At 40.8% G+C, this 11,289-nt stretch overlaps 1 protein-coding gene and 1 pseudogene across 1 annotated transcript in view; both read right to left on the bottom strand.

The window, feature by feature from the left end:
- Positions 1-1,212: 1,212 nt before the first annotated feature.
- Positions 1,213-11,289, bottom strand: part of vwde (von Willebrand factor D and EGF domains) — a 35,547-nt gene continuing 25,470 nt past the window's right edge. Inside the window, exons 11-17 of the mRNA XM_088328128.1 lie at positions 11,145-11,240; positions 10,610-10,705; positions 7,247-7,342; positions 7,071-7,166; positions 1,571-1,666; positions 1,403-1,500; positions 1,213-1,336 (exon numbers count right to left, since the gene is read on the bottom strand). Of these exons, the coding sequence (XP_088184254.1) occupies positions 1,319-1,336; positions 1,403-1,500; positions 1,571-1,666; positions 7,071-7,166; positions 7,247-7,342; positions 10,610-10,705; positions 11,145-11,240 (596 nt within the window). The 3' untranslated portion in view covers positions 1,213-1,318. The remainder of the gene's footprint in view (positions 1,337-1,402; positions 1,501-1,570; positions 1,667-7,070; positions 7,167-7,246; positions 7,343-10,609; positions 10,706-11,144; positions 11,241-11,289) is intronic.
- On the bottom strand, positions 2,097-2,177 carry LOC148372971 (U2 spliceosomal RNA; annotated as a pseudogene).

Here is an 11,289-nt window from a genome sequence, read left to right as displayed (position 1 = left end):
GTTATACTGCTCAACAGTAAAAAACTATAGCAGGAAACTTTCTTTTTGAGCTAGTAATTTCGAATTTCAGCAGTCGAAAACTCCCATAATTTCCGGCGCCCCCTTGGCCCCAATTTGTTTATCAATGATTTTCTGTGTTAATAAATTGTGTGTCCTATTTCGATAGACCTGGATCCTTGATTTAATTTTTTAGGGGGGATTAGTTATTCATATCAGAACTCCAAGAACTCAAAGTAATAAGGTAATTTAATTTTTATGAGTGGAGGGATTTCTAGCATCCTTCAAAGAAAAAAAAAAAAGATAGTATCAAGCCTTAAAGGGACACTGTATAGTGTAGTGCAAAGGAGGATTCAGAACTACTGAGACTCAAAGTAACCAGATGCACCATTTTTCTTCTTAAGTTTTTTTGCCCAGCATTTCTCGAAAGAAAAAAAGAAAAAGGAAAGGTAAAGGTGGAGTATGTAAGTTCAAAATAGTCTACTTTCTGATGCCATCTTCTGGCTGGAATCATCATTGCAGCTCCTTTTGTTGCGCGTGCAGGTATGTGAAATTCTGAGATGCACAGGAATAACCTCTTCCTTTTTCATCTTTTTGGGGTTTGGGGAGGTATTCGGACTGTCTTAAAACAGGGCGGCATTAGCTCAGGAGGTAGAGCGCTCGTCTTGGGATCAAGAGATCGCAGGTTCGATTCCCAGCTCCTCCGTGTTATATGTCGAAGTGTCCTTGGGCAAGACACTGAATCATAGCAGGTAGTTGCCTTTCATGGCTGACACTGTGATTGGTTAGTTAATGTAAATGGCAAATTGTGTGCATTTATATAGCGCTTTTCAAGTCAATGAAGACCTCCCAAAGCGCTTTACCCATTCACACACTCACACACCAATAGCGGCCATGCAGCCCTGCAAGGCGCTGACCTGCTTTTGGGGGATTTATTAGGGATTTAGTGTCTTGCCAAGGACACTTCGACATATAACACGGAGGAGTTCGGAATCAAACCTGCGATCTCTTGATCCCAAGACGAGCGCTCTACCTCCTGAGCTAATGTGTGAAGCAATTTTTCAAAGCGCTATATAAATGCAGACCATTTACACTCCTTTTCTTACTTTCACAATTTTCAAAATTGTTTTAACTTTTTTACCACTAGTAGGCACTAAATAATACACACTGCTTCTTTAACGTGACACAAAGAACCCTTTAATTGAGGTAGAGGATAATAAGTGGAGACGAAAAAAGGCAAGTGCAATACATCAAATCTCCACTAGAGGGCGACACTTGTAGATTAACCACAACGAATGCACAAACTCTCAGTCTTCTTACTTCATTTTGCTCGCGAGGCCTGCAAAACAGGAGAAAATACAGTAAAAAGTGTTTTAAATATTGGTCGCCGGCGTCTTTTGCAGACCTGAAGGGCGCAAGTGAGGCCCTTGTACCCCCTGCGGCAGTGGCAGTAGTCGGGCAGCACGCAGCGCCCCCCGTTTAAGCAGCGCTTTCTGCACACAGCTATATCATCGGCATGAAAACAAATCGATTATAAAGAGATGATATTTGCGATGCATGGTATGTGACTCACGAGTCTGACACTGGAGACCCTCCCAGCCGGTGGGGCAGTGGCACGTGTTGGGCCCCACGCACTCGCCCCCGTTTTTACACTTCTGCAGACAGACGGCTGAAATGGAAAAACACTTAATGCTCAGTTTTGTCAACATACTCACATTTCAATCAATAGGACATAAGTAAAATATGTTTTCATCTATATCAGAAATTTTAAATATATTTCCGTTAAATGAAAATGGTCAAGTGTTTCCTGTTATCCGAGAATCTTTCCATTAAAAATGCATCATAAGAGCTCTCTGCTGTTCCATTCATTCAAATTCCTCCTCCAAAGCTTAGGCTTTGAGGGTAAGACCCCCGGGCTTAAAAAAGGGGGGGGGGGGGATATTGTAAGGTTTATTGTTCCATATTCTTTATCAATGATCCATTATCCGTTATCGGTCAAATCACAATACGCTACAAAGACAAGGGCCGAGACACTTGCTCTCAACCAAGAGGCCGAGTCAAGGTCCTAGCCACAGAGCCAAGTAGTGATCATTGCGAATGCACCGTTCCCGGAGGTACTGCAATACCGGGCCGATGCGTGGAGTGGACAGAGCAAGCTCTTATTCCATCTCCGGATTGCACCTGGTCGTCACATGCCGACACGTTTAGGTTTTCCTAAAAAGGGGCCCACTCCAGCCCTGACTTCAACTAATACACCTAATACGACTACCACATTCACTACTACTGTAGTTGTAATACAGTGGAACCTCGCTAGTTCGCGGCTCCACTTTTGCGGGTTCAGAGCTCCGCGGGTCTAAAAAATATACCTTACCTTCTCAATAAAAGCATTTATTGACTTGAGCAAGCGCGAGCTTATGTCAACTGAGGACACGGTGTGGACACTCTTATTGTGAAGGGGAGGGGGAGGCCCTGACACAATGCTTAGTCATTGCCGCTTCGCTCCACCCCCCCCCCCCCTCCTTCAACTCCTCCCACCTCACCCCCTTCTTATGTGGCGCTGCTTATCATGGAGGAACTCGGCAACGCGACGTAAGTATATTCTCTTCTGTCACATTTCATCTCAAGTTTGACTTTATTATATAGTATAGTTTGGGTATAGTTTATACCTGTATACGTTTTTTTTAAGCATTTTTGAAGGGGCGCCGCTACTTCGCAGATTTTCAGTTTTTGCGCGTGGTCTCGGTCCCCATTAACCGCGATAACCGAGGGATTACTGTACTACTACCATTACTACTAGTAGTCGTGGTAATCGTAATAACTATAACACAACTGTTTTTACTACTAATTACTACTACTACTACCGCCATAAGTGTAGTCGTAGTAGTACAATGAAGGACCACCACTACTATTACTGATAGTAAAAATAGTCGTTGTAGAAGTAGTGCTACAAATTTCGCAACTTTAGCTTTTCATTACTAAGAACACAGTAGTAGTTGGTAGGAGAAATAGTTTTAGTAGTGGTTGTAGTCATACTCGTTTTTGTAGTACTCAAAAGTAGTTACAGTCGTTTAAAATAGTGAAGTAAAAGTTATCGGTCCATCCGTTATCTGCACCTGGGGTCAGCAACCTTTTTTGTGTGGAGTGCCACTTTCAAATTTCCTTGTAAATCAGTGTGCCACGCCAAAATAATGACTCGCACAACATTTGTTTTATATCCAACAGAGCTGTAATTTTACACCAGTCCAAATAGACAACATGGATATACATTGAAATCAGTTTGTTCATTTATTAACTAAAAAATGAATGTGAACAACATGTGGAAAAGCCTGCAGCCATCCATGACTTCAACTTTTGACCACAAGAAATAACCAGAATCAACTATAAACTACAATCAAAAAACAAGTAATATGGACAGCTACCATACCATTCATCAATGATATCTTGTTGCAGAAAATATCAAAACGTGAAATAACAGCAACAAAGCAGAAGGTACGCACGCTACCTTCTTTAAAATACTCGCCATCAGTAAATGGTTTTCAGTGCTTTGCTATGCAATGAGCAATGTGATAGCTTGCTCAGTGGTGGCATTTTTAGCAGTGCCAAAGGTCTTCAGGGTCTGTGTTTGTTTGCCGTACCTGGACACTGTGCGTTTTAATGTCTCCGCCTTGTCAGACTCATCCTTGAATTCATGTTCATGTTTTGTCTCGTAATGACGTTAACACTCTCGAGGCATAATGCACAAAAACCACGGTCATTTTTTTGCACAAAGCCCCAGTCATCTGTCCACGCTGGCTGGAAATAAGGAGATTTTCCCGCTGGAGGCGATGTCATGATTCGTTCATTTATTGCGCGCCTGTGTTTCTGTGGCTGGGTTAAAACACGGATCTCTCTTTGGCCCCGCGCAGTCACACACTCACACACGAAGCAGTGAAGGAGGGGCGCTACCGTAAAGCCTCTAAATAACACAGCACGAAACTGAAAATGTCTAAATTTCAGGTAAAAATGCGCATTTCTAAAAAATAATTATCATTATTTTGCCGTGCGCTCGTGTGCCACTGGTTAACACCTGACGTGCCACTGGTTGCCGACCCCTGATCTACACCCTGAACTGGTTGCCAGCCAGTTGCAGGGCACACAGAGACAGACAACTCACTTATCCACACCTACAATTTGGACCGGCCAATTAAACATTTTGGAATGTGGGAGGAAACCGGAGTGCCCGGATGAACCCCACGTAAGCACAGGGAGAACATGCAAACTTCGCACCGGATGGCTGGTAGCTGGACTTCAACCCATGACCTCAGAACTGTGCCGCTGACGCGCTAACCACTCATCTGCTGTGCCGCCAGTAGAAGTTATATTTGTACAAAAGTTAACGTTTTTCAGAACAGTTCCAAAAGTAGCCATAGTAATAGTATCAGGAAATGTAATGATAAAAATTCTGTGTTGTGACGGTGGTCTGATGAGGTTGAAGTACAAGTCATCATAGTTGTAGAGATATTCTCTGATGGGCTAGAGCAGGGGTCAGAAACCTTTTTGACTAAAAGAGCCATAAAAGCAAAATATATTCATTTTATTTTAGGAAAGGGCCACACCATATATTATGAGACAAACTTACTAAATTGCTAAACCCGCGCCCCAGACAAAAGCTTAGTCTTCAGCACATTTATTTTTGATGATTTGGTAAAAATTATGAAAAGAGAATGCCAGAGCCCGTGTCCCAAAATCAACAAACATACCACTTTAAACGTGTCTCTTTCTTGCAATTACTCAAGATCGGTTAGACTCATTTTGACCCTTTTTTATCCATACATATTGGTTTCAAAACCAGATGCAAGCAGTTATTTTGTAAAAACGTCACATCATTCTGCAAACAGGGAGCCTGATGTGCTTACCTTTAGCGCAGACGGCGTAGGGCGAGAGATGGGAGGGAGTGCTTGCACTTTTTGCATAGCTCCACCCATCCCTCCCACTCACCCATTCAAATAACTTTAGGTTTTCTTCCGGTCTTTTGGCCTACTTACAGTTTGTTCTGTGGATTCATCATAAGGCATCTGAACACTGAACACAGATTATTTAGTGAGCTTTTATATAAAGGATTCTTTAGCGTTGTACAGCCAAAACAAGTTTTTTTTTTGGTGTGACACCTTGACTGTAAATTGTAGGGAAAAACGTGCCCTATATATTTAGCGAAGTACTGCTTTATGATTCAGCTTTGGTTTGGCTTTGCGTGTATCTGAACAGGATTAATGGCTCAAGACTTGAACGAGATGGAGAAAATTTGCATGCAATCAAATTTGTCTCTGAGCCACAGATACTCATAGAAAGAGCCATATATAGCTCGCGAGCCATAGATTCCCGACCCCTGGGCTAGAGAATCTCTCCTTTTTTTAACCTGGGTACAAAACATTTTTGGGTAGCCGTTAAGCTTAGCACGGATTCGTTAGGAACATTTCTTGAATTAAGCAATACAGAATCCTGTGTTTCTCCAAATGATAATATCTCTAATCAACTCCCTTTTTCTCACACAATTTCTTCTTTGTTTATTATGAATGCGAGTTTCTCTTGTCAACGATGTCCTTTATTCTTCCGTTTAATATAATTTTCCTTGTCATGTAAATAAAACGTAGTTTGTTAGTATCAAACCAATTGCCTTATCTATGGGTCTGTATTGTTTTCAGTCCTTCTGGACTGATCAATCATTATCCACATCGATAATTTAAAGCTAAAAATAAAATATGCTTAGAGTATTGATTCCTTCATGAAGCCAGACACAATATGAGGGTATTTCAAATAAATTCGGGTGGGAAACCAGTGAAACTGGGCAGCACGACAGCTGAGTGGTTAGCGTGTCCACGGCACAGTTCTGAGGTCATGGGATCCAATCCAGCTACCAGCCTTCCTGGACGGAGTTTGCATGTTCTTCCCGTGCTGGCGTGGGTTACCCTCCGGGCACTGCGATTTCGTTCCACATGATACCAAAAATGATACATGTAAGGTGTGAATAAGTGAGTGAGTTGTCTGTCTCTGTGTGCTCTGCGACTGGCTGGTAAGCAGTTCAGGGTGTCCCCTGCCCACTGCCCGAAGATACCTAGGATGGGCTCCAGCCCCCCCGCGACCCTACTGAGGATAAGCGGTGCAGATAATGGATGGATGGAACCTGTGAAACCTATCTGATGGTAACCACCGAATTAGATTCTGAACCCAAAAAATATAATTTCAAGCAATTCTCTCTATAGTATTACAATACAGTATTAGTAAGTAGTAACAGGGGTCACATTACATAGTTGACGTTGCAATAGTTGTAGTAGCAGTCGAGCGGTACAACTCTGAATACTGCATGTATTTCATAGAAATTAATTTATAAATGTATAAAATCTTGACTACGCCTGTCACGTTGCCATGGCGCTCAATTGGCCCAACTCTGAATACTGCATGTATTTCATAAAAATGAATTTATAAATGTATAAAATCTTGACTACGCCTGTCACGTTGCCATGGCGCTCAATTGGCCCCGCCCGTGTGCCGCCTGCTGCGGCTCATTGACAGATTAGCTTTCCGTGTTTTTAAGCTCAGTGCTTTCATTTTTCCTTTGCCAGTCCGTCAACAAACATCTGCCCCCCAAAACATGGGTTTTGACTCGGTCCTGTTTCTCGTTGACATTCCCGGTCCCGTATTGTTCCCGTTTATTTTTTTCCTGTTTAATATCGGTTTCCAGTTTCGTTCCCATCTATTTTTGTGCTGTCTGTTATTCTCTCCAGTTTTCGTTCCTGTCTAGTTTGTCCTGTTTATTTTCGATATCCTGTTTTTTTATCTATCCTGTTTTTCTCTTCCTGTCTGGTATCGACCCCATCTTTCCGATATCAACTCGGCCAATTGGTATCGATCTCGTCGGCCTCTGGCTTCCCATCATTTCACGCCAGACCGGCTTCTTAACATGCATGACTCCCCATTTCCCGTAAAATAAAGGCTTGTGTGAGTATCGTCACGCGTTTGGGTCCTGACCCTGTTCTGGTTCATGACAACGCCAGTACCTGCATATACTGAAATCATTAATATGATTGCATACGTACGTAAATGACATCTGTTTCCCCCCCAGCCGGACGTACAGGAACACGTGTTGGCTCCTATGCACTTGCCATTGTTCATACATGTTGGCTCGCACACGCCTTCAAAACACACACAAACATCGTAACATGTTGCGTGTTCGTGTACACGTGATCAGTATGTGTTTGTGAAGAGAACTCACTCCATTGACATCGTTTGCCCGTGTAGCCTTCGGGACAGGAGCACACGTTGTTCCGCATGCACTGTCCTCCGTTCTTGCAAGGGGGGCTGCACACGGCTAACCAACATGCAGATAAAACAACACACGTTAAATATTTATCTAAAATGTGTTTTTTAAAGAGACAGTGTATACGATTTGACCCCTAGATGTCGCTGTATGGTGTAGTGCAGTGCTGCTTAGTGCATTGATCGCGATCTACCGGTAAATCACTGAGTTTGTACTGGTAGATCGGCAGTCAAATGCAGCATTTTAGCGTAGACATCAATGTTACTTAGCGGCAGTGTTCCCTCTAAGCTGTGCGCGTGCGCAATTGCGCACTGCGCGCACATTCTCAGCGCACAAGAAGATTTAGCCAGCGCACAAAAATGAGGGCTCAAAATGACTAATTAAGAAGCGACTTAAGTCAAAGTTACAGTGCATGAAGGTAAAAGTACACGGGTTCCCCGACGCTGTGTCCTAAATGCGGGATTTTGAAGTTGAGTCGAAGTAGAACGAAGTTGAGTAAAGTCAGTAGAGTTTGTCGAGAACCGGCTTCTTCAGCTCGGCTCACTCAAAGGAACCGGCTCTTTCAGGTCCTAAACGGCTCTACAGGTTGTTTTTGCTTCTTTAATCCCAACATGACCAAATATTAAGTAAAATTATGCACAAAATGACTTAAAGGAAGGGGGTAATAGAACAAAAAAGAAAAAAATACCAAAATGAAAAAAGTAGTGAAAAGCTGAGGAAAAAAAAGAAACAAAAGGAAGAGAAGAAAAGAAATGAAAATGAAATGAAATGATCTGCATTTCTATAGCGCTTTTCAAGTCAAGACTTCCCAAAGCGCTTTACAGTGTGCTTCACATTTCCCAATAGCGGCCGTGCAGCCATGTAAGGCGCTAACCTGCATATTGGGGGTATTAGGGGTTCAGTGTCTTACCCAAGGACACTTCGACATGTAACAACGGAGGAGCCGGGATTCGAACTGCGATCTCTTGATCCCAAGACGAGCGCTCTACCTCCTGAGCCACTGCCACATTTAGAAAAAAGACAGAAAAAAGAAAAGAAAGAAATCTAGGAAAAAAGTAAATAGAGAACGAAAAGAAAAAAGTAACAGCTCGGAAAAAATAAACACAATCAGATTTTTTTTAAAGGAATTTAAAAAAAGTAGAAAAAAACAATTCCAATTATATCAAGTGAATCTTGTTGCCAACATTGTACTTCCACTAAAATATGATTGAGTACAGTTCTGTATCTTACAACCGACTAAATAAGTCCCTAAAAATGTTAATATTATGCGACAAAATATATCAGGAAATAAAAAGAAATGGAAATCTTGTGGAAGAATTGTAAGAACACACGACGTTTGTAGGCCGTACAACCTTTGCAATAGTACATGAGTCAATTCATTCAAAAGAGAAAAATCATTTTGCATTGCCGGAAACTCAGAAAAATGGAACTTGATGTCAAGTTTTGGACATGTTTGATAATTAATTATCTTGCCACACTTGTAATTATGGTTGCTCACTGTTGTTTCAAGCGTTGCTCACCGACTTTGTGTGAACGCTCAGACCCATGGAAAATTAGAGGGAACATTGCTTAGCGGCAGTAACAAATTGGAGAACCTCAAAGTTTTTAACTTATGACGTAATACGTATTTAATGATTAAGAGTCCAAATGAAATGTAATATTTGCATTTACCGGTACATTATTATATTGTAAAATGTATGATATTGGAGTTAATCAATATGCCTTACAAATAAATACTGATAATGAAATTACTATTTAGCCATATGTGTCACGGTTGCCATGGTGCCCAATTACCCCGCCCGTGTGGCGCCAGCTGCGGCTTGTTGACAGAATGACTTTCGATCTGTTTAAGCACAGTGCTCTCACTCTTCCTTTGTCAGTCCGCCAACGAACCTCTGCCCCTCAAGACGCTGGTTTTGACTCGGTCCTGTTTCCTGTTGGTATTTCCTGTCCGGTAATTGTTCCCGTTTATTTTGTCCTGTTTAATATCGGTTTCCAGATTCGCTCCCGTCTAGTTTGTCCTGTTTATTTTCGATATCCTGTTTTGATATCAATCCTGTCTATCCCGGTAGGAGTTGATATTCATTTTTACTCCAGAAAAAAACATGAAAATATAACAAGATCTTTTTCGTCTCTTCAAAATAAGAAAGACATAATAAAATATACATATTGTAGTTTTAAAAAAAAAAAGAAAAATTAGAACAATATCAATTCAAATCCGTATTATTATAATTCAAACCCTTAAGAAAATTACAATAAGAATAATAATTTGATCTTCTTTTGTCGATGTAAAGGGGAAAAATCAAATATATTGAGATATACTGGATGAAGTATCATGAGGTAAATGTACAGAAATATTTAAACCTTTTATACCTGTGTTGATCATATATTCACAGTGTGTATTATTTGACCCTTACAGGTATTGTGTAGTCCAACTGAAAAAGAGTGCTACAAAGCACAAGGAAGAATACAAATTACTTAAAATGAGACTTAAAATGACCAAACCCCACCATTTTTCTTCTAATTTTTTACCCGGGTGCTCTCTGTGTTTTAAAGAGACCTTTTAGACTATCACAGCGCAGGTGCATTTATACAGAGACTTGATTACACACAGGTGGATTCCATTTATCATCGTTGGTCATTTAGATCAACATTGAATCATTCAGAGATCCTCACTGAACTTCTGAGTTTGCTGCACTGAAAGTAAAGGGGCTGAATCATTTTGCACACCCACTTTTGCGGTTTTTATTTGTTAAAAAGGTTTAAAATATCCAATAAAGTGTGTCCCACTTATTGTTGATGCTTCATAAGAATTTACAGTTTTATATCTTGATGTTTGAATTCTGAAATGTGGCAAAAGGTCACAAAGTTAAAGGGGAACAAATAGTTTTGCAAGCCACTGTATATATATATGTTTATATGATAATTCATGTGTTTTTGCTTATTATTTAAATCAATATTGTTTTTTTAATAAATTAAGTTTTTCATACCACTGGGCTAAATGATACACACTGTCCCTTTAATTATCTGTATACAGTGGGACCTCGCTACTTCGCGGTTCGACGTTCGCAGGTTCAGAGCTTCGCGGGTCTAAAAAATAATAATAATAGAATAAAATAATAAAAAAAAAAAAAATTAAGCATTCTTGAAGGGGCGTCGCTACTTCGCGGATTTTCACTTTTTGCGGGTGGTTTTGCTCCCCATTAACCGCGATAACCGAGGTCCTACTGTACCTTCAATATTTTCATTCAGTTTTGTCATGTGAATCCAGAAATCAATGAAAAATAAAAAAAGTCAGAATATTCCGTAAAGTCTCACCAATTTGACACTGTAAGCCGTAAAATCCGACGGGACAAACGCAGACGTTTGATTTGATGCACGTTCCTCCATTGAGACACACTGGACTGCACTCAGCTTGATACACAGTGACATCATTATTACACATCGCACCAACAAGGTTGGGTAGGGTTACTTTAACTGGATTACTTTCAATGACTTTTGGATTACTCCAATACCAACTATGCTAATAAAAGACAAAATAAACTAAATATGAATAAAATGATGACTCACAACACGTGGTAAGCTTTCCCTCCTGGCTTTGATCTCTTTGATCTCTGGCAAAACGAACATAAAATGCCACAGAAACAAAATGAAAATAAATCCAAACAGCTTGCCATTGTATTCCGTTACTCTCCAAGCATGCACAAAATTTTGTCATTTTATTCATATTCAGTTTCTTTTGTCTTTTATTATCATATTTGGTATTGGAGTAATCCAAAAGTAATTGAAAGTAATCCAGTAAAAGTAACCCAACCCAACCCTGGTCACCAAGACAATTACCGTCGCACCGTACCGGAGTTGCACGTCGGTCCGTTCCATCCCGGCTTACATCTGCACACGTCGGGTGAGACACACTCTCCACCATTTTCGCAGTGCCGATTACACACCACTGGCACACAAGGGGAATTGAAATATTTATATGAAAGATTCTGTACTAC

The sequence above is a fragment of the Urocampus carinirostris genome, chromosome 2 (genome assembly GCF_059441175.1).
Source record: "Urocampus carinirostris isolate Australia breed hairy pipefish chromosome 2, RoL_Ucar_1.0, whole genome shotgun sequence".
Lineage (NCBI taxonomy): Eukaryota > Metazoa > Chordata > Actinopteri > Syngnathiformes > Syngnathidae > Urocampus > Urocampus carinirostris.
Note: the sequence above shows the minus strand (reverse complement) of the source record. Positions and strands in the feature narration are given on the sequence as shown.